General features: G+C 39.9%; 1 protein-coding gene across 1 annotated transcript in view; it reads left to right on the top strand.

Annotated features, from left to right (window-relative positions):
* Positions 1-24,776, top strand: part of C8A (complement C8 alpha chain) — a 66,221-nt gene that overhangs the window by 17,488 nt on the left and 23,957 nt on the right. The window contains exons 3-7 of the mRNA XM_055234339.1: positions 3,466-3,610; positions 4,574-4,721; positions 9,944-10,133; positions 11,982-12,182; positions 14,495-14,735. Of these exons, the coding sequence (XP_055090314.1) occupies positions 3,466-3,610; positions 4,574-4,721; positions 9,944-10,133; positions 11,982-12,182; positions 14,495-14,735 (925 nt within the window). The remainder of the gene's footprint in view (positions 1-3,465; positions 3,611-4,573; positions 4,722-9,943; positions 10,134-11,981; positions 12,183-14,494; positions 14,736-24,776) is intronic.

Below are 24,776 nucleotides of genomic sequence, written 5' to 3'. Positions count from 1 at the left end.
CTACGAGTGAGAACATGTGGTGTTTGGTTTTTTGTCCTGTGATAGTTTACTGAGAATGATGTTTTCCAGTTTCATCCATGTCCCTACAAAGGACATGAACTCATCATTTTTTATGGCTGCATAGTATTCCATGGTGTATATGTGCCACATTTTCTTAATCCAGTCTATTGTTGTTGGACATTTGGGTTGGTTCCAACTCTTTGCTATTGTGAATAGTGCCACAATAAACATACGTGTGCATGTGTCTTTATAGCAGCATGATTTATAGTCCTTTGGGTATATATCCAGTAATGGGATGGCTGGGTCAAATATAATTTTCAGAGTAAGAAAGAAAATTGGCTGCTAATTCAAAGAAGGAGTACTCAGAGGCAAGTACCTACTGTGTCTGATTTCGAGTAACATTATGTGTTATTTGTTTGGAGAAGCTCAAGCCGTTACTAAACTATATTAAATCTGTTCCTATAAGTCACCGTGAAAGCACTGCAGAACAGTGGCGTGTACCAGATCCCTGTTGCTCATTTAACTGTGAACTCCTCACCCCATAACATGTACAACAGATATGCTAAGGTATCCTGGCACCAATTTTCAGGCTCAAATTTGCCCTTTTGTCAAAGAAGCAAAAATGTAGTTTAGAATGACGTAACTGCAATATTCCAAGCAGCAATATTTTCTTTCTTTGGACCTTGGATAAATACCTTTACAATTCACTCCCAACCTCATTCTCAATGAAGTGGAATTATAAGCACAACATATTCATAATAAATAGCCATAATCAAAATAGGTGTCATGTAATGGCAAATAGTCGTCTGAGTTGGAGAGCACTATACCATGCATAATGTCCTTGTTAGATATTCCATTCTCATTATGACATTGACTGGATATCTACTCAGTGCTGGCCATGTTAAAAAGTCTGAGACGCTTTCTTTCAAATAACATATAACATTAGTTGATGATAAAGGAAAAATATAGAAAACATATTTAAGATAATATATCTTAAGTTTCAAGTAGAAAATGGAGACAATAAGATCTATATGAGTTTACAAGAAAGTCAAACCTTTGGGGTAAGAATTGTGGGAAAAAGGGTGAACAGTCTTAAAAGACCTCATGGTGGAAAACAGGCTTTAAGCTATATTTTAAAGGAAGGAAAAATTTGAAAGTGAGATGAGAAGTCATTCTAAGAAGAAAAATCATGAACAAGAGTCTACAGCCAGAAATAAACATAGTATGTTTAGGAACAATGAACAAGATATATTTGGCTGAAGTCATAGTTTCATGTAAGGAAATTATAGAAATGTATTTAATGTGGATAGCAGTTACACTCCAAAGAGTGGGAATGACTAAACACTTCGGAACAGAGGAAGTAACAGATAAACCAGTGTTCTTGGAAGGCACATCTAGAAATAAACTGACATAAAGAGAGGAAAAAAAAGAAAGAAAGAAAATTGGCTCTACGTTTCTATGCTGATCACTCCTTTATTTGCTGTGCTGAGGGGCAAGAGTGTGTGTGGGAAATTAAAATATACTGATGTTCTCCAACTGGTCATTAATTACAGTCTCTTCCCACAGAGTTTACAAATCTCTTACTGCTGTTATTAACTGAAAGGCAGAACAGACCTATGGACAGGTTTGATCTTCACCTCTCCTTGCTACCTTTGCCATTTTGCTAATGAGCAGCTAAGGAGACAGAGGTGGGTAAGAAGAGAAGTGAGCTGCACTGCTCTACAACTCACCCATGGAATCACCTGGAAAGACTGCACATATAACAGTAAAAATGTGAAAACCACCTCTGCTTATTGAGCACCAATAATATACTAGAATTAGGGCTGGGGGCTTCTTTACACATTGTCTTACTCAGAGCTCACACAGTCCTTTCAAGGGCAAGTGCCCTTACACCCATTTCACACACTGGAAGACAGAAGCTCAGAAAAGGGAAGTGGCTTGCTCATGGGCAGTTGGTAAGAAAATCTGGGCCCTGAACCCAAGTCCATCTAATCCTCATGTCCATGCTCTATCAACTGCAGGACACAGGTGAAAGGATATTAGTCATTATAATTAGGTAAGTCATTTAGCTCACCCACCTCATTGCACAGATTTAGAAACTGAGCCACAAAGTACCAGACCGTGATACTTCACACAGCAAGTAAGAAATTGATTGAGGTAGGAAACCCACTTCTCTTGCTGCTCAAATCATTGCTTTCTTACCTACATACTAACCTTCTTAAAGGAAGGGCCCATGGGCTGAGCCAGGGAGAGAGGCACCAGGAAATACAGGGCTGCACGTTTCCTTATCGGCCACTGTGTGGTTGCTATCTGCGCTGCATATTTTGTATTATTACACATTTTATGTCCTCAACTAGACTCTAAGCTTCTTGAAGGCAGGAATAGAACCTCATGTTTCTCTGAATATCCTAGTTTTCAGCTTCCTTCTTCTACACTAGTGCCTGACACTGTACACTATATAGAAAGCATGATTATGAAACTCTAAAGTCCCAAGATTGGCATGCATTTTAATTCCTTCCTTCTGTCAAGTGTCTATTTATCTGCAGGCAAGGTGGACCCAGGGACTCAGATGATGTCTTCAGAGCTTTCTTTCTCTCTCTATCTCTTGGATGGGTGCTTTCTGCATAATAGGCAAGGCATCTACAACTTGATGTCCACAGTTTCCAACAATTCCAGGAAAAAGAAGCTGTCTCTTTGTAAAAGAAAATCCCCAGAGAGAACTTGATTGGATGGGGTTGAGTCATGTGCCAATCCCCGATGCAATGATTACAACAACTAGGCAGATGTGATGCTTTGGTGAACCAGGCCTGGTTCATACTCACACATCCCTGTGACTGAGGAAGTGAGTCCATTCCCACCTGAACTATAGGAGATATATCCCCAAAGAAAGAGGGGAATTCCAGGACCAGAAGAAATGTTGCAAAGAAAAAGCAACAGATGTCTTCTAAACGTGCCTCTTGAGTACCTGACCTTAGATCAAGTGCCAAGTGTATGAGGCCAAATAAGACATGGTCCTCTCTTCTCTACCCTCAATATGCAAATTGCTCACAGTCTGGTGGGAGAGATGGAGAACTACGGGGATGCTCAATTGCAACTTCATATGCCAAGTGCTAGTAGACAGGGAAGCGAGCAACTTGCAGAATGTTACTGAAAGATTAGGAATTTAACTTCTTCAAGAAGAGGGAACAGAGGTTCTTCCTAGCAAGTAGGAAGACCCTAGAAATATCTTGTCCAGGCCTTTCGTTTCATGCTTGGAGGCCCTATTCAACATTCCAATCAGTGATTGTGCCACTTCTGGTGATACACCACTGTTTATGCACATTCATCCCTCAAAAGACAGCTTCACAGGCAGTTCTCAATCATTAGATAATTATTTCTTATGTTGAGCTGAGACCTGGCTGCACAAGTCTTGATTGACTGATTGATTGATTGACAAGAATGTGTCTTGTTCAAAATCTGATTTAGTACCGATACCGGAGCCTCTTGCAGCCAAACAAGTTTGGGGGAACCATCTGCAGTGGTGACATCTGGGATCAAGCCAGCTGCTCCAGTTCTACAACTTGTGTAAGGCAAGCACAGTGTGGACAGGATTTCCAGTGTAAGGAGACAGGTGAGTGGCATTCCAGCAGGATAACAGCTGTGCCTGTCAAAAGTGACATGTGAACCACTTCCCCAGGGAGCTTATTAAAATGCATACTCCTGAGCACTTCCTCTTGAGGTTGCCATTCTGTAGGTTTGGGATGGGTCCGAGGAATCTGCATTTTAAGCCAAGCCAGCAGCCCAAGTAATTTTGATTCAACTTTGTAGGAACATCTGTTGATTCATTTAGAAAAAGACACAATTCATTCATTCACCCACTCACTGAACAAATATTATTGGCCACATATTATGTGACAAGAAGTATGCTACCTGCTGTTAATATAGACATGAAAAAAATAATGCACCTTACCTTGATGTATGCCTAGTCTAGAGACCTAGAAGGAGTTAATTACAATACTGTGTGATAGCCATGGGCACATACATGTGCATGGTCTAGTGGGACTTTTTCTAGGAGGAGGTTCTCAAATCTGCTTTGGGCAGTCTGGGCGGGCTTCGAAATGGTAGTTGAGTAGAGACTTGGGAAACAAAATGGAACTTTCTAGGAGAAAGAACATGCAAATGCATGGGGATCAGAGACTCCCAATCGGCCCAGAATGTTTGCAGCATCAGGGCTTTGGGAAGAGAGGTAGGTGATGGGCAGATAGGGTCCGGACTATGGCATTTGGAAGAAAAGGAATGGAGAACCACTGGAGGATACTGAGCAAGGGGATTACATGGGCAGACTGGCATTTTAGAAAGATTACTGGGGGCTGCAATGTGGAGAATTAGAGAGAGAGAAACTCAGGCAATGCCCAAGCTGGGTGGCTGCAGGCGGGAGCTCATGAGGCTGGAAGGAAGGCAGAGGTAGTGAGAACAGAAAGAGCATGGGACAGATGGGAGGTTTATTTCTGAGGCAGAAAGGACTTACTGATTGTGGGTGTGGGTCGGGAGGGAGAGGGGAACCCAGGGAGCAGCCACAGTCTCTCCTTTCCAGGTCGCTGCCTGAAACGCCACCTCGTGTGCAATGGAGACCAAGACTGCCTTGATGGCTCTGATGAGGAGGACTGTGAAGATGTCAGGGCCATTGACGAAGACTGTAGCCAGTATGAACCAATTCCAGGATCACAGAAGGCAGCCTTGGGGTGAGGCCCTGACTGCTAGCTATTTAGGAGCAGGGAATGATTTGTCTTTAATCGTGAGCATTAGTTTTGAGGACAGAAGGGGGCCGTTTTGGAGGGTTCCTCTGGAGTGCGTGCTGTGAGCTACTCTCATTGTCCCCAGAGATGGCTTGTCCAGTCCTGCCTATGTGACACTGCCCATGATATCCCCCCATGTCTCTGCCTGAGAGTTCTCCTCTCTTTCAGTACACCTACCCTACTGCTCCTCTCCATTCACCCCAACGCCGTTTCTCAGGCCCGTTTAAGAAGCCACAGCTTCCATGAAGCCTTCCTGATGTCTCAGAAAGATAGTTCTTCTCTGATTTAAGCCCTTGCCTTTCCAATAGCCCTGTTCACAATCTGCTTTGCACTGTAGATGCTTGCAATAACCAGGGCTAATGGTGTGACACAGTGTAAAGAAAATGGGCTTAGGGTAAGACAGATGGGGCTTTAACCCCCACTTCCCCGTTGCTTACTTAAACCTCTCAGGGCACAGTTTCTTTATCTGTTGAGATGAAATCAGCTTGGATTCTAACTTCTCTTCATTTAACTTATGTTCAGGTTCAGTTCCTTGAATGCATCAAACTCTTTCCTTCTGAGCCTTAGTCAATATTCCTGGAATATTCTTTCCCAAATTCCTACCTGGGTAACCCCTTATCTAATATTCTGCACTGAATTGTGTCTCCCCTTATCCCCACATTTACGTGTTGAAGCTCTAACTCCCAATGTGACTGAATTAGGAAATAAGGATTTTAGAGAGGTAATTAAGGTTAAATGAGGTCATAGGGTAGGACCCTAATTCAAGAGGACTGGTGGCTTTATAAGAAGGGAAAGATATTCCAGCAATCTCTCTCTTTCCACACATGCATAGCAAATGAGCCATGTGAGGACACAGCGAAAAGGCGGCTGTCTTTGAGACAGGAAGAGAGGCTCTGGCAGAAAACAACCTTGACAACACCTTGATCTTGGACTCCTAGCCTCCAGAACCATGAGAAAATAAATTTCTGTTGTGTGGGGCACCTAGTCTATGGTATTTTGTTGTGGCAGCCCCTGTGGACTAGTACACTGAGGTACCATCTCCCCTAGGTAGTCTTTGTAACAGCCCCCTCCTCTGCTCTTGACTTTGCCTAGGTTGACTTAGTCCCCTCCCATTGCTCCCAGAGCCTCCTGCCAAGTCTTATTCTCACAGCTCTTACCCAATAGGGCGGGGGACGTCTGTTGGGGTGTCTGTCTGCCCAGGCTAGGGGCTCCTTGTCATCTCTGCTTCTCCAGTACCAGAACAGGGCTTAGCTCAGAGTGACGTTCTAGTATTGTTAGTCCTCTGCCACTCTGTCTTTGCCTAGGGTCTTGTCTCCTAACTTGAAAATAAACTCTTTGAGGGCAGAGATTGCTTCTGACTCAGCTTTTTTATCTCCTCAGCCCCTGTGTCAGAGCTTGTCCTATAGCCTCTCGCTGACTATTGGTTGAATTGAAACAAATCAATATGATCAGCTGGATCTTTACAGATAAGGAAATGAGTTGTAGTAACTGTCATAGAGTGACCCAGTCCTGTTGCAGCCCACTCAAGGACAAGTGGGGGTTCCATGAAATGCCGCCCTCATTCATTATGGTTAATTGCTCTGAGATCAGAGCCCACATACTTGATGGAATTGAACTCTGTAAGTGCATGTAGATATACACATATAAAAAGATGAGAAAATTCTGTTTTCTGTCATACCAGCAGTATTAGTTTGCTGGGATTGCCATAATAAAACACCACATCCTGAGTGGCTTAAACAGCAGAAATTTACTTTCTCACAATTGTGGAGACAGAAGTCTGAAGTCAGGGTGTCAGCAGAGTGGTTTCTTCTGAGGCCTCTCTCCCTGGCTTGCTGATGGCTGCCTTCTTCCTGTGTCTGCACATGTTCTTCCCTCGTACGTGTCTGTGTCCTAATTTCCCCTTTCTATAAGAACACCACTCACATTGGATAACAGCCCACCATAATGACCTCACTGCAACTTAATTACCCCACTAAGGACTCTGTCTCCAAATATACTCACACTCTGAGGCTTTGGGAGTTAGAATTTCAACACATGAATGTTGGGGAGTTGTAATCCAGCCCGTAACATCAATAAAAGGGGATTCTTGTTGATTTCAAAAGTGACTGTAGAATAAACAATAGAAGTGTGAAATATTGACATGTTGGAATGAAAAATAATCCCTTCCTTATTGGCAGACCATGGATCTTCTCCCACGTGATTTAACTAGAAACATCTCAAATACACTTTCTGAACAGTGTGCTTCACCCACATTGAATACTGAAACTGGTAAAATGGTCCTGCTCCACTCCAACCACTGATGTTTGATGGTTCTTCTATTTATCTCAGATCTCAAAGGCCTTTCTTGCTCTTATTTTTTTCTAATTTAAGCATTTCCCAGATTAAAATTTTTATTTATTGTTACAGAAGTAATACATGTTTGAAATAAAAATTGAGAGTTTTCTTCCATCTTCTCTTACCTGCACTCCATCCAACAGCCGTCTCTCCCTTCCCTCTCTAGAGCTGATCCCTGTTAACAGTTTGGTGAAGATACTTCCAGATTATGTAAAAACTGCATTGACAATATGCATTATACAGAAAATATACCTATGTGTACTGGGCATTATAGACACAGGTATATTTTACATAAATGTGATCATGCTATACATATTGTCTGCAACTTTCATGTTTTTACTTAATAGTAGAGTTTTAAGTTTTCCCCCAAATTTTCCATCTCTTTTTAATAAGCAGCATATTCTTCTATAACATGGTTAGCAAACTATGGCCTGAAGGCCAAATTCAGCCGACTATTCTTACAAATAAAGTTTTATTGATACACAGCTTTTACCCTGCAATGACAGAGTTGAGTAGTTGCAACACAGCCCTGTGACCTGCAAAGCCTGAAGCATTTACTATCTGGCCCTTTATTAAAAAAAATTTCCAACTCCTCACCTATAGTATAATTATATAATTATTTGACTACTTCCTATTGAAAGAGAATTAGATTATTTCCCATATTTTCCTCTTACAAACAATGCTGCAATGAACATTCTTGTACACACAGTTTTGTACACATGTGTGGATATTTCTGCATAGTAAATTTCCAAAAAGTAGAACTTCTTTGACTACACCTTTCCCTTTTAACTGGGGCTTTCACAATCAGCTTTTCCAAATATATATAGGCTTTATGCTTAGAGGTTATAGTATACTCTTAGGGATTACTGTTTCTTTGAGTTTTGTTTGGTCTGTTAAGAGGCTGTATTTATAAGCTACAGGCAGAAACATGTTCAATGGTCAGGAAGATAGAAACTTCAGGGGAAGTAAAGAGAAGGAACCCAGATTTTACTATCAACAAAATCTAGGAAAAAATCCAGCTATGACTAGAGACAAGTTATTTAATTTTTCTAAGCTTCAATTTCTGCGTTTGCAAAGTTGTCATGAGGTTGAAAGCTAAACGTCTAGTAGAGTATGTATTCAATTTATTGTAGTTATTATTACATATTATTCCACTAATATGAAGAAAGAGAATGAGAAAGAAAGAGAAAAAAGAAGTTAACATACATTGAATTGCTACAATCTGCCAGGTGCTCTATAATTATCCACTTATTCCTTTGAGGTGGGTTTTATTTGTAGTTTATCCCCTGCTCCTTTACTGCCTTGTGCCTTTTCACAGAGGCCATAAACAATCATGACTATTGCTGTGCTACAGGTAGTCACTGCATCCCTTGGGAACACAGAGGAGGAAACAGCAGTCTTTCCAGAGCATTCAAAGAAGGCTGTCGACAGAAGGCAACATTTGAGTTGGCTCCTTAAGGTTAAATAGGAGTTTGAGAGACAAAAAAACAAGCAATAACTACATTATCTGTAACATAAGAGGCTTTGATTGTCAGGTCTTAGAACTCTTAGCCAACTCAACGGTTTTTGTTCCGTTAACTTTCCCTTTTTAGAAAATTATAGCCGTACTTCACCTGCTTGACATTATTTTACCTGAATATGGTAAAACCATCCATATCCTAAAACATAGAACCTGGGCTGATGATTTTTAAATACTCTAGAAAGGGAAGTATAGAGAAATATTTCTGGAAGAGTGTTGGGCTAGGGAAAAGTAAGTATAATTTGTTGAATACCTAATAGGTACTTTACTGCTGTTTTAGTTTCATACTCTCAGCTTCACAAAAACCATGAGAGGTAGGTATTATTATGTCTATTCTTTAAATGAGGAAAACGAAATGCAGAGAGCTTCTAGATTGTGTTCAAAGTCACACAGCTAATAAGTGGCAAAGCTGGAAATTAAACAGGAGTCTTTCTGACTTTTAAACTGTGCACCCGCCAACGTCCCATGCTGCCTCAAAGATAATGGCCTTTCTGAGAATTAGAGTCTCGATCTTACTACTATGAATTGCATCCAATATTTCAAAGTTTTTTTTTTAGCAGCAGAGCCCTTATATTAACAATTATACTTAATACTAACAATTACCACAACAGCAACCTTTATTCAGTCCTTAATGTATGCTGAGCACAATTATGATTTCTTTACATGTTTCAACTCATTGAACTCTATGAGGGCAGTAGTATTTAAGAACTGCTTTTTACAAAGGCCTAAACCGAGGCACAGAGAGGTTAAATAATATGCCTGAGGTCACACAGCTAGATGTGGCAGAGATGGGAAATGGGCCCAGACTGTCTGGCTGCTGCCCTTGGATTCATGATAATTGCACATCTTCTTTAACTTATTCAACAAATATTTAGGGCTGCTTCCCATGTGGGAATATGATTCTAGATGCTAAATAGGACTGTCGATATGATCTAGGTAAAGGAAAACTGAAGGCTCAGGCCAGCCCATTTAGTCTCCAAGTGTTACCTAAAGTGGCCCATAAGCTTCTTGGAGGAACCCCAGGGCTCCACAGAACATAGATTGAGAAACTATTACTTGTACCAGCTACAACATCTTTCAGAAGATGACATTATATGCTACCTTGCCTTTCTAATTCTCTCTCCTAAAAGGTGCTTTTGCTTTTGCTTTTTAATTTCCAACTTTTATTTTAAGTTCAGGGGTACATGTGCAGGATGTGCAGGTTTGTCACATAGGTAAACGTGTGCCATGGTGGTTTAATACACAGATCATCCCATCACCCAGGTATAAAATCCAGCATCCACTAGCTATTTAGAAGCTGCTTTGTTCCATGTAGGTATAATATCCTGACCCAGGAAGATGCTCAGAGTGTGTACGATGCCAGTTATTATGGGGGCCAGTGTGAGACAGTATACAATGGGGAATGGAGGGAGCTTCGATACGACTCCACCTGTGAACGTCTCTACTATGGAGATGAAGAGAAATACTTTCGGAAACCCTACAACTTTCTGAAGTACCACTTTGAAGTAAGTCTGAACGGGGGGCTCTGAGGCCACTGTGGTGTAGGTGGCAGAGAGGCAGAGGCCTATTTGTGGAGATGACTTGCTCTGGAAGCTTTTGTTTTCTATAAAGTTTGCTGGTGGCTGAAGTCTCCTTCATACCCATCCCCACACATGCTTAGTGTTGAAGGGTGCTGAGAGGCAGATCATAAATGTGGCTACCCACCTGCTAAATCTTGGCTCCATTCCAAAATCAGTAAAATAGATCTGAGGCTTTATTATCTGGGCTGCCAATCAGACAACCTATTTCCAAGTTGTGGCTCTGTTAGACTATATACAAGACTGTTAGCAGCTAACTCACTGCCCTCCTTGGGCCCAGTTTTCTAATCTGTAGAGTGTGGGGGAGGACAGGGCATAGACGAGCAGGATTCTGAGACCTGTGCTTTTGTTTCACCAACGGCAGCTCACACTGATCATTTTCGTGTCTTGGCTCTTTGTATGCGATTTTGTGCGAAGCAAGTGTTCTTCTGCACAAAAATGCTTGCAAATTGCTGACGATCACTAAGACTCTTTCCATCTCTACGATTTGGTGGCCTCTTGGTCACTTGGAGCTCATGATCAGTCAAGAGCCTACTCATGGCCATTAATTTTCTTACCTGTCATCCTTTGGGTGAAACATCCACACAGCAAACATCATAGAATGCTTAACGTGTCAGATCTGCTACTTTCACACAAATTCTCCCATTTAATCCTCACAACACAATAGGACAGATATTATCATTGCCTCATTTTAGACATTAAGAAAAAGAAACACAAAGGGTTAAAGTGTCAGGATCAAACTCTACTGCAGTTGGTGGCAGAGACAAGACCCAAACCTAGATCTGTCTGAACTAAGTCCAGGCTGCACAACATTTAGAAGAGGAGATAGATTATACACTTTCTAGAGAGAGATAGTAGGATCCTAGGATTCTGAACAAAATACTGACAGAAAATAAGGCCAAGCTCATAGGGCCTCTTTTTAAGAAGTTTGCTTCCCCAACCCCACTCCAACCTCTTCTCTCTATCAGGCCAATGGTAAACTAAGGTGGAAGACATAGGCTCAAGGAAGGTCTTGGGCCTATGTATCAGGCAAGACGGACTAAGTGCTTTGGGCACAAAGAATTCTCAGATCTCAGCAGCTGAAGCAACAACACCTTGCTTATGCTACTTGTCCACTCTAAGGTAGAAAGGTAGAAAGGAAACTGACCATCACAGACACTCAGGGACTCAAGGTAATGGAGGCTCCATTTCAACACATGCTCTCATGATTGCAAAGCAAACTATTCACAGGCTCGTAAGGCTTACTTCATTGGCTCAAACAAGGCCAACACCATGCCTCAGTTCAAGTCAGCAGAGAAATGAAATCCTGTATATACTACCTGAGACAATCCAAATCTGCAGGTTTCCTTTGCTTCTTTCCTCCCAGGCTTCTGCCCAGATGTGGCTTTCTGTATCTCACTATTGCAAAGACAAGCAGCCAGCCTTCTCTCCTTGAAGGATAAGCCAGCCAGAAAGAAATCCACGCTCAGAACAATATGGCATTTGATCAGAATCATCTGCGTCTGTGTATGTGTGTGTGCGCGCACGTGTGTGTGTGTGTGCAAGCACATGTGGTGTGTAAATAAGTATTTTATCAGTACCACTAAACACTAACAATGCTGTGTTTTCTATATTTTAATAAGTATCAGTCTAATGACTGGATTGCCTTATAAAAGAATTATCTACCATAATCTAAAATTTTAGATATTTTACAAAGCAAAGATTTAAGTATTAAATATGAACTGAGAAATGGCTCTAGGTGCACAAAGCTAACATCTATTCATTTTTTTTTTTCAGGCCCTGGCAGATACTGGAATTTCCTCAGAGTTTTATGATAATGCAAATGACCTTCTTTCTAAAGTTAAAAAAGACAAGTCTGACTCATTTGGAGTGACCATCGGCATAGGCCTGGCCAGCAGCCCTTTAATGGTGGGTGTAGGTGTATCCGAGTCAGAAGACGCTTCGTTCTTGAATGAATTAAACAAGTATAATGAGGAGGTATTCAAACATAATGTCTGTGTCTTACAGTATTCCATAATATACACTGAACACGTATTACCTTAATTGCATTAAAAAGTACAGTAGTAATTGAACCTTAATTTGCTTGTGTAATTGGAAATGTCTGATCAGTGGTAATCAGGTTTGTTTTTCTTATTACACTTTTGCACACAGAATCATCACAAAGGGAATAAAATTGAATGATAAGACTAGGACTCTTATCACTTTGTTCCCCCACCCCCGACCATCACTTTTTATGGTTACCTGGAGCCTATAGGGAAATGTGTAGAATGGTAATGTTTTAAGAGAAACAGCCGGACCCTCTAAATTTCACTTGGAAGAATTGTAAAGCAAGCCTTGCTTTTCCAAAAAAAAGAAGGGCTGGTATGCTAAAAAAAAAAAAAATACTTCATTTTTCCAGCAAACCTTCACCATTAAGTGCCTATTATCCTGAGGGGTCCATAAATGCTTCCTTGAGGAGAGAACATTCATCTAACCTTAGATCTAAAGATCAGTGCAAATTGTCCAGACAAAGGGAGAAAAAAGTTGGCAGACGGGTGCTCTAGGCGTGGAAATCAGCATGTGCGAGGGCCTGGAGATGAGGAAGCCACACAAAACTTGGGATTGAAAGTACTTCAGCCAGCTGAAGCACAGGGTGGGAAAGGAAAACAGAGAGTGATGAGGTTGGAGAGGTAATCAGGTGGCCAGGGGAATATTTATTGAATTAATTAGAAGCTTACTAAAAATTCTCAATAGCATTAATACCAAGACTATGGATCAAGTTGGGGTTAAAAAATTATCTTGAATGATGAAAATATAATTATAAAAATTAACTTACTCAACACACATAAATTGAGTCCTAGAGCTTTGCCAACGAATTAGCTATTGAGCTGAAGGTAAGGTCCTATATTGTTCTAAGGGTTATCTGTAGCGTGTTAATATGGACTTTCCTAAATGCACGTGGACTCCTCAAACTTCCATCATCACTTTGAATCAAGGCTTCTATTGCCTGAAAGTAAAGCCCATATATGGCCATCTTCCTGTAAAACCAATCCAAAATTCTTCTAGTGCTTTCTCTTATTTTTTTATATAAAGACCCTGCTTTTCTTTATTACTTAGTTCAAGATTACTATTTGAATGTAAACTCCATGGGGGCAGGAGCCTATTTCATTCAAGATTATGTCCTCTGCACCTAGTGTAATGCATTCTACTATAGGCATTGTAGATCTTTGCTCAATAGCTTCAATTGACTGACATTTCAGCATGTCACTAAAGATATCTTAAACACAATTTTTAATGGATACGTAATATTAGCATAGGAAGTTTCACAATGCAGTGCTTTGATTAGCACTAGGAGAAGTGTGGGGATGGGAATAGATTGGGAGAAGAACAGAAGGGTGAAGCACAATGAAGAAACCATTGTAGTAGCTCACTCAGGTGAGAGTTGATGAGAACTTGACCTAGGCAGGGGCAGTGGGAACAGAGATGGAGGTGTGGGGGAAGTCTGGCACACACTGGTGCCTAATATGTGCTTGTGAAATATAGTAGTTCTCCATTACATGTATTTGTGTTCATATACATGTTTATATATATTTATATATAAATATATATTTACATAAATATATGTAAATATATATAAAATATATATTTACGTAAATATATGTAAATATATGTAAAATATATATTTACGTAAATATATGTAAACATATAAAATATATATTTACGTAAATATATGTAAATCTATATAAAATATACATTTACATAAATATATATTTAATATATATAATATATATTTACGTAAATATATTTAATATATATAATTAATATATATATATAAAATATATATTTACGTATATGTATATTATATATACATATACGTAAATATGTATATTTGTATATCTATATATTTCTTACAGCTACTAAAACCTGACTTTTGCATTCTTTCTTTTTTTTTGGTTTTTTTTTTTTTTGAGATGGAGTCTTGCTCTATTGCCAGGCTAGAGTGATCTCGGCTCACCGCAACCTCTGACTCCGTGGTTCAAGCGATTCTCCTGCCTCAGCTTCCTGAGTAGCTGGGATTACAGGCAGGCACCACCATGCCCAGCTAATTTCTGTATTTTTAATAGAGACGGGGTTTCACCAAGCCAGGATGGTCTCGATCTCCTGACCTTGTGATCCACCAGCTTCAGCCTCCCAAAGGGCTGGGATTACAGGCATGAGCCACCACACCCAGTGACCTTTTGCATTATTTCTAATGGTAAAATATATGCTCTCTTTGTTCTTTTGCTTTATTCAATGGCGGTTGCTGGCAGAAATTCATTTTCACGAGAATCTTCACAAAGGTGCAGACTGCACATTTTAAGATGAGGAGGGATGACATTATGCTGGATGAAGGAATGCTGCAGTCATTAATGGAGCTTCCAGATCAGTACAATTATGGCATGTATGCCAAGTTCATCAATGACTATGGTACCCATTACATCACATCTGGATCCATGGGTGGCACTTATGAATATATCCTGGTGATTGACAAAGCAAAAATGGAATCCCTTGGTAAGTAAAGCAGAAGTTCTATGTACACAGTAGTCAACACAGACACCAGGTCATGGTTTGAAGTTTTCTAAGCACTGACTACGAGCCATGGTTGATCTCATTTAGTTTTTAGGACAACTCTATAGGATAGCATAAGTATTATTATTCCCAGGGAACTGAGATCCAGAAGAGTGAGACTTGCTAATAAGTACCACAAACAGGATTTGAGCTCAGATCTAGCCCCCTAAAACTATATGCTTCCTATTGCATCATAATTACTTTTGTTTAAAAAAATAATTGGGATTTTGTTATTTAAAATGTGAAAACTTGTTTTAAATGTAGTGTTATTGGTTAATGGAACGACCACGCAGTCAGTGAAGCTAGAAACTTACATTCATCTCAAACTCCTCCTTCTCCTTCACTCCGGTAGATCTCTAAGGTGCTTCAGTTCTCTCTCATTCTTCTGCTCTCCTCCATCTCCACTCCTACTGAGGTATGCTGGGGTCTCATCTTTCACTTGTTACTGTATCAGCTCCTAAATGGTCTCTGGGGGTGGGCTCACCCCTTCCAACCTATTATCTATAATTGCCACCAGATGGATCTTTCTACCTCACAGATCTGATTATATCACTTCCTTGCTTAATATCTTGAATGGCTAAGAATAAAGACTATTAGCATCGACCACATTAATGATGTTACTCCAACCTAGGAGAACAGTGGTTCTCAAAGTGTGGGCCCCAACTGTCAGCATAGCATCACCTGGGAACTTTTTGGAAATGTAAATTCTCAAGTCTCCATCCCAAATCTAACTAAATGAAAAACTGGGAATGGGTCCAGCTGTCTGCGTTTTAACAAGTTCGCCAGGTGATTCTGATGCTACTACAGTTTGAGAACCACTGACCTGTTCAATGAGTGAGAGGAAGGATGAGAGATGTATCCATATTGCAAAGCCAAGTTCAAATTCTCAGCTTTAAGAAGTTTCTTTGACTGCATCAGCCCAGGCTGGCTACTTCTCTTCTTCAACACGTACATAAAATTCCACACTAGGTAGTCTTTAAAAAATAATTTTCCAGTAATGGGATTGCTGGGTCAAGTGGTATTTCTGGTTCTAGATCCTTGAGGAATTGCCACACTATTTTCCACAATGGCTAAACTAATTTACACTCCCACCAACAGTGTAAAAGCATTCCTGTTTCTCCACATCCTCTCCAGCATCTGTTGTTTCCTGGCTTTTTAATGATTACCATTCTAACTGGCGTGAGATGGTATCTCATTGTGGTTTTGATTTGCATTTCTCTAATGACCAATGATGATGAGCTTTTTTTCATATTCTTGTTGGCCACATAAATGTCTTCTTTTGAGAAGTGTCTGTTCATATCCTTTGCTCACTATTTGATAGGATTGTTTTATTGTTGTAAATTTGTTTAAGTTCCTTGCAGATTCTGGATATTAGCCCTTTGTCAGATGGATAGATTGCAAAATTTTTCTCCTACCCAAAGGATTATAAATTATTCTGCTATAAAGACAGATGCACATGTATGTTTACTGCAGCAGTATTCACAATAACAAAGCCTTGTAACCAAACCAAATGTCCATCAATAATAGACTGGATAAAGAAAATGTGGCACATATACACCACGGAATACTATGCATCCACAAAAATGGATGAGTTCTTGTCCTTTGCAGGGACATGGGTGAAACTGGAAACCATCATTCTCGGCAAACTAACACAGGAACAGAAAACCAAACACCACAGGTTCTCACTCATAAGTGGGAGTTGAACAATGAGAACACATAAATACAGCAAGGGGAAGATCACACACCAGGGCCTGTCGGGGGTGGGGGGCTAAGGGAGGGATAGCATTAGGAGAAATACCTAATGTAGATGATGGGTTGATGGGTGCAGGAAACCACCATGGCACGTGTATACCTATGTAACAAACCTGCACATTCTGCACATATATCCCAGAACTTAAAGTATATATAAAAAAAATTCCCAAATGTTAGTATTATCTTCCTTATCCAGATAGCGAGATATTTGAAAACAAGTATCATGCCTGCCACTTTTCTATCTCTTTAACACTCAACACAGGGGTTAATATATAGTGTTCAAAACAAGACAGGAAGTTTGAGATGAAGCATTAATTTAGATGCCTGGCCAGACTCATTCATTAATTTATCCATCTACATATTCATTTAAAAAAATAATTCAAATGCTCTAATGAGTATCCATTACGTGTTTGTGCTAGGAATATGATGGTGAACAAATCTAAATATGGTTCCTACCCTCTTGCATTACAGTATTTTTCAAATAACATGTTGTAAGCCAATTGTAGTTCTCAAAATCAATGTATATGGATCACAAGAAAAGTTTTGAACAACAACAAAGGACAGAATAGAAAATATCATAGTGGATTATAGGCACTAAAGATAAATTATTACTTCAAGAAATCTTTTCCAGTTAAATAAAAACATGCATATTTGTATCATATCATGATGCAAAATAAGTAGCTTACAATGGATGTAAGAAATGTAAAATGTAAAAAAGGCATTTAAAAAACTTTACTCAGGTGGGTCTTTTAAGAATCATTCAAAAACATGAGGAAGGAAAAAAGAGTTAACATTTGTTGAGCACCTACTAGGTTTCAGGAGCTATTGCACATATTCTCATTTAATTTTCTTGACACCACTTAGAGATTGGTGTTATCCAAGTTTTAGCTACATAAATGCTGTGGCTCATCAGAGAGGCTAATTACTTAGTCCAGGCCTGCCAGAATCTGGGGTCAGAGCCCTGGACCTCTAGTCTTCCACCATGTGGTTGTGGTATAGCCTTTCATTTGGGCTCCCGTCTTTGGGGCTGGATTACTAATTAATTGCCTGGGGTATCTGGTGGCCCCCCTCTTTAAAATCTATGAGGCTGAAATGGGCTTCCAATGTGGTTAATATTCAAAAGGAGCTCACCGACAAATTGTCCCAGGGATAATTACCTCAGCTCTGTTTATAGAAAACCATATGTCGATAATAGCACAATTTGCTATTTGTGAAGAGCTGATTTTCTATAAATCCGGAAAGTTAGTGTTGCTTTTCTATAAATATGGAAATGTGCTAATCATCACCTCATCTGCTGGAGACCACTAATAAATCAGAATGTCATTTACATATTAACCTACAAAGAACAAAAATATCTACCTTCTTTCCCTTTGACAAACGGAATCACACACACCCTTTCTCCATTTTGATGTTTGCTACGTTAGGCTGGTTCAAAAGTAATTGAAGTTTTTGCCATTAAAAACCACAACTTTTGCATCAATCTAATAGCTTTCTCTCTGTCTTATTCTCTTCCCCTTGGTCTCATTCCCTTTCTTTCTAGGTACCTTTCTCTCTCTCCCTTTTCTCTTTCCTCTTTGTCACTGTCTTTTTCTCTCGCTATGTATCTTTGATCTATATGCTGTTAATTTATATTCTATTAAGTGGTTGTTTCTAAGAGACATCCTGTGTGGTGAACATTCATGTCTGCAAAGGACTGAGCTTGGCATGGAATGATTTAAGCGAACATACTCACTGGTTTGCTCTGGGGGAATCTTTTGTCCTTGGGTTTGCTCAGATCCTCTCTGGGTTCCTCCCAGAGGATGCACGAGGCTGTTTTCTTCTAATGTGCCCTTTAGATCAAATGCTTCTCCCCCAAAGACAGCATGAAATCATGCATCAAAAACCAAGGGAAGTCTTGGATGTTAGGGAGGTGATGTTAGACTTCAATGAGATCCTAACATTTCCTCAAGGGCTGTGACTGACGGCTTTCTACCTTATGCAGGTATCAGTACGGTTTGGGGCTTAAATTTCTGGATTTAGATTTTTTTCCCTCCTTCATTTCTTCTTTGGAGCTCTCGTTATTTGTCTTTGTATCAAGGTATACAAAAGAGAAATAATGTATCCCGCATTCTGACTTCTCTGGTTACAAAGCTGCCAGTATATGTTGGACAGGTCAAGTACTTCAATGCCATTGTTCTGTTCAGTTGGATGTTCCTGGCCTCCTTTGCACATGCTGTTCTCTTGTCTCCCAATGCTCTCTTCCCTGTCTTGCCAACCTGACAAACTTCAACTCACGCTTCTGAACCTTGTAGGGGCATCCCCACCTCTGTGAAACCCGCTCTGATATTGCTCCACCCCTTCTCCCATAGTTTCATCTGTTTATGCATTCATTCATTCAACCATGTCCATTGAGTTTGCATCATGTGTGAAAAGAACAAAATCAGTATGGTCCCTGTTCTTACAAAGCTTACAATCCAATGGAGGAAACAAAACAAACAGCCAAAGTCCAAATATCATCCTTGGTCCTCTTTTACTTCCTGGACCCATCAGCGAGATATGTTGACTTTACTTCTAAAGCATATGCATCACCTATTCTCCCTCTATTACTGTCTCACTTGTCCAAGCCACCGTTGTCTCTCACCTGGATACTGCAAGGGTATGGGGGTCTCTTATTCTCTTTCTTTGTTGTTGTTGTTGCAGGTGTTGTCATCACTGCTGTTCCTGTAACTCTCTGGCACTCCAAGCTTACTTTAGTCTAGAGTCTTTGTATTAGCCGTCTTCTTTGCTGGAACCACCCTTTCCTCTGATGTCTGTATAGCAGTATTCTTATCATTTGGACCTCCTTAAGCGTCACCTTTTCAGAGAGACCTTTCCTGACCATGTAGTCAAGTTTCTGTTTGTTATATCACCCTATTTTAATTCTCAGCACATCAGTAGCCCCCATACTCATAGACTTATTTGTTTATTGTCAATCTCCTCTTTCTAGAATGTTCATTCCAATCATCATTTTTGTTTATTACTGCATATTCATTTCCTAGAACATAGTAGGGACTTAATAACATGTGAATTAATTGATCAACATATAATTGTGAATTGTGATAAAAGCCATGTAGAAAATGAACAAGTTGTAAAAATAGAGATTAACTTCAGGGGGTGAGGGAAAATATTCACTTAGTTTGGGATGATGTGGGAAGGTCTCTTTGAGGAAGTGAAATCCAAACTGAGATGAGATCCAAAGGATAAGGAGATGCCAAAGACAAGGGTGAAGGTGTTCTGGATGAGTGGACAGCTTGTACAAAGGCCCTGTCTGAGGAAAGAGCATGGCATGTTTGTGAAGGGGAAGACGGCATGTGTGGCAGAAGCCTTGGAATAGGGGAGTAATAGCAGAAACTGAGGTTAGAAGAAGCCAAGAGGTGTCAGAGGGTCTTACTGGCCATAGTAAGAAGTATGGACTGTATCTGCAGTGGCAGAGAAACTACTGCAGGGTCATCAACAGGGCAGTGCTTGGTCTAATCAATGGGTCAGCAGATCATTCTATTGCCATGTAGAACACAGATTAAAGGAGCAGGAGTGGACTCAGGAAGAAGAATTAGGGGCATTGCTGATGTCCAGGTGAGGAATAAATAATGGACATGAAAGAATATGATAGATTTGGGATGTATTTTGAAAGTAGAATTTAAGGAATTTATAGATAGACTGGGTGTGAATTGTGAGGTGTCAATTACTCTTTTCTCTAAATTATATTTTTATCATAGACACACATCAGTGTGTGTGCATGCACACATACACACATTGAGGTGAGAAGGACAGGATGTGCTTGTCTGAAGGTGCCAGCTTCGTGGTAAAGACATCCCACAGGCATTTGGAAATATGGTCGGGATTCTGGGGGCAAAGAAAGGACTCTAAATATACATACATATTTAAATGCATATTATAATAATTGCAATTATATATTTGTCTCTTCTGCAGACTATGAACTTTGATGTGCAAGTCCTAGGCCTATTGTTCTTGGGATATTTTTTATATCTAGCACAACGCTGGGCCCACAGTAGATGCACCATGAAAACTCATTGAGCTGCATTCTCCTTGCTTCTTCTACTCCTGCAACTCTTACCATCATGTGAATGACCTCCACATTTCCATCTAGAGTCTTCTTTCTTCTCCAGAATCCCTACCCATATTTCCATATGCCTGTGAACATCTCCACCAGGAAGCTGGCACCTCCAGGCATAACATTCATGTCCTTCTCACCCAAAGCCTTCAAGCGTTTCTTCCTGAATTCTTTCTCTATAGAGACACCACCATCCTCCCAGTTTACTTGACATAGAGAGGTGGAAAAGTAATTGATTATTTATTATGTACTAAGCTCCATACCAAGTCTCCTCACCTAAGATTGACAATGATCCTGTGAGGGAGGCATGGTTTCCTCATTTTTACAGATGAAGGAAACAAGGCAAAAAAGTCATATCACTAGTAAGTGAAAAATATACAAAGTGAGTTAAAATCCAGGGTTCTTTCTTTTTCATCTCAGTTGCCTTTACTGGGACTCACAGCCTGGGAAAAATTCTGTCTCTCCTCTCTTTCCCCTACATATCTCATTAGTCACCTCCTCTGTATCCACAATCCATCCCTTTCTCCCCATTCCTGATTCTACTGATGACCATGCTATGCCATTTTCTCTGCAGGTTCCCTCCAGCCAAGCAGACATGCAGAATTAGAAATTTATCAGAGGTTAGATGGATGTTTCATAAATGCCTTTGGAACAAAGTTGGTGGTGGTCTGCTCCAGACCCCTTCTGTAGCTCATGTAGATAGGACCTGATACATTTGTTTCAGCTTTTGTGCCCTGGGTCCCTCAAAATGCAACATGAAGTAGAATGCTTCCTACCAGTTAAAGAATCTCAGGGAGTCTGATCGGACACCTCTATCAGGGATGCTGTAATAGAAATCTTGCATAGAATAGAAAGTTAAACTGCTATGATTCTTGGCCTTATTGAAAGGGCTTTTCAAAGACCTCACAGAAAATGACTTATGTTGATGATTTGCTCACAAAAACAGCCATAGCCATTCTGCCACCCTATCAAAGACAGCAGGCCCCATCAAAGATGGCAGGCAGTGTGGTAGTGGAAAAAATTATTTTCCCTGAGATATCTTTTTTTTTTTAATCTAGGCTCTAACATTCAGAAGCTGGTATGTCACATTTCTGAGTCTCAGTTTTTCCATGACTAAGGTAGAGATTGTCATAACTACTTTAAAAGTCTATTGTGAGAATTAACCAAGATAGTCATGAAAAGCACTGTGATACCTTAAATACTGTCCAAGCAGCACTTACTATTATGGATCATAATTTCAGGTAGAGTCAGTAAGTACTAAAGCCATTTTGATCAAGCTCTGTGAAATTAAGAAACATGCCAGTGACATGGTAGCAAGGAGTCCACACTTTGAAGTCAGATACATCTGGGTGGGGATCTTGGTTCTATCATTTAGTAGCTGTATGATTTTGATTGAGGAATAACACTTAATTTCTCTGATCCTCAGCTTCTTCAAGATCCAAATAAGAGTCATAACAAGAGTTTGTTTGGTTGAGAATAATTCTAAGTGCATGTTGCATGTTAAGTGTTTAATAGATATGTATTCCCTTTAATGAAGGATATGGATATAGCACAGTGGTTGGAAACATGGACTCTGCCACTTACTAACTATGTAATCATGGGCAGATAATTTAATCGTCTTAAGTTTCAATTTCCTCATCTGCAAGCTGGAAATACTGTCATCTACCTCATAGAGTGGTTAGTTGTGAGGAATAAGTGAACTTATTTTGTACCCACATTCCAATAAGCACTCAATAAATTTCAATTGCTGAAGTAGGTTCTGAGCCAGATTGCCTGATTCAAGTCCTATCTCTGCCCTTTATCAGTTGTGTGACCCACAGACAAATTAGTTAACCTCACTGTGCCTCAGTTTCCTCTTCTAAATGAGTCAATGAGAGTACATACTTCATATGGTTGTTGTAAACTTGAGGTGGAACAATCTATTTGAGCATGTGGCATAGTGCCTGACACAGAGTAAGAGTTCAAAAATGTTACCTATTATTGCTGTACAATGTTGGTGTTATTATTACCACATTTTTATATTCCCAAATTTACAGTTATCAACTCTGGAATGTTAACTGTTCTCTCATCTGTAAAGTGGGGATAAGAGGAAGATCCATCTCCCAGAGTTCTGCAATCACTCAGCTCTGAAACATTGCTCAACCGGGAGGGAAATCATTATCATGATGTCCAGCCTGCAGTGGCTGGTACACTTGCTGTGGACTTGGAGCCTCAGCAATCATGCCTCCTCCTCCACCTGCCCATTTCTTTGATCAAGGTCATTCATTTCTGTCTCCAGAGCTTCATCCAGTTTTGGAGGGACCACTCTTCCCATTTATCAAGGTCACTTTGAATTCTCATCACTATCTTTCAAAGTGTTAACAACTCTGCTCAAATCAGTGCCTGCTTTCCATCATCCCTGGCCCTGATGGATGCCAGATAACAGTGACCCTGGGAAAGACCCTTCCAGCAAGAGTGCAGTACATCCGACCCATTATTGATCATCTTATTCCAGTCAGGGCTTGTGGACCAGCCAGTCTACCACCTAACACACAATGTGTAAAAAGCTACAGGGACAGAATTTAAAACCTCACTAAAGTTGATGCCAATTATAGCTCTACAACCTCTTCCTCCTCCCTCCCCGCCTTCCTGTATTTCATTCATTCCTTTAGCCTTTCCCTCGACAAACATTTATGAAGTACACATAACATGGGAAACACTGTCTAGATACCAAGATGCTTAATACATTGTCCCTCTCATCAGGGGGCCCATAGAAAGTAAGGGGGTTTCTCTTCGTCATAATCATCTGATTATGGTCAGGGATAATTTACTCTGTGGACAGCCAAATTGGTTACCACCCAAAGTGAACTAGCAATTTATTTTCTTATTCACTATTTTGTTTTAACAAAATATATTTACATGTAATAACATCTATTATTTGTAGAGCATAACACATCTGGCATTCAAATTGATCCTCACAATAACTTTATGAGGAATTATATTATTATTTTCCCCAGTTTTATAGAAAGAAAGTTGAAATCCAAAGAGCTTAAGTAAATGGCTCAGTGTGATTCACTTAGTATTGAACCTAGGTCTTCTGATTTAGATTTTATATATCTTCCAAGTACTCATCCCTTTTTCCATACATTCAGTCATTCATTCTGATACTATATGCGAGAGGCTTAGACTCTAGCAGTGGTGGTAAGTCAGCCAAGATTTACTATTTACTGTGTGGTAGACATTGGGGTAAACACTTTAAATGCACCATCTCATTTAATTCTCAGGAGAGACCTGTGAAGAGGATACTATTATATAATCTCCATTTCAGTTATTCTCTGTTAAATAGCTTGCCCAAGCTCACATAGCTATTAATTGGTGAAGTCAAACTCAAGAACCTGTAATGTTAAGCAAGGTGCTATAATGTCTCAAGTATGTCTTAACCTAGGATTTTTCAAACTGCAGACCATAACCCATTAGTAGATTGTAAAAGAAATTTAGTGGGTCATGATCAGCATTTAAAAAATAGAATATAATAGAACACAAAGTATCAAAGTATGTCACACAAATTGTAGTTAAGTATTGAAACTTTTAAGCCAAGCACAGTGGCTCCTTCTTGTAATCCTAGCATTTTTGGAGGCCATGGCTGGAGGATCATTTGAGCCCAGGAGTTTGAGACCAGCCTGGGCAACATAGGGAGACCACATCTCTATAAAAAATAAACAAACAAACAAAAAACTAGCCAGGCACGGTACATGCGCCTGTAGTCCTGGCTACTTGGGAGGCTGAGGTGGGAGGATCACTTGAGCCTGGGAGGTTGAGGTTGCAGTGAGCCGAGATCACACCATTGCACTCCAGCCTGGATGACAGAGAGAGGCCCTGTCTCAAAAAGAAAAGAAAAGATACTTCTTTTAAATGAATGTGTGTAGACTGATCATGATGTAAAATGTATTTCTTACTTTGAGAGTGGTCAAGAAAGTATTAAAAACACAGTCTTAACTCAGTGTGCTCCACTAACTATAAAAACATATTTAATTACTCTAAATAAAGGAAAAATCATCAATAGCCCTAAGGGAGGCATTGGGAAGTGTATTAGTCAGGTTCTCCAGACAAACAGAACTAATAGAATACCTGTATCTCTCTCTATTATTTATCTTTATATAAAA

Source organism: Symphalangus syndactylus, chromosome 19, assembly GCF_028878055.3.
Source record: "Symphalangus syndactylus isolate Jambi chromosome 19, NHGRI_mSymSyn1-v2.1_pri, whole genome shotgun sequence".
NCBI classification, from domain to species: Eukaryota; Metazoa; Chordata; class Mammalia; order Primates; family Hylobatidae; genus Symphalangus; species Symphalangus syndactylus.
Note: the sequence above shows the minus strand (reverse complement) of the source record. Positions and strands in the feature narration are given on the sequence as shown.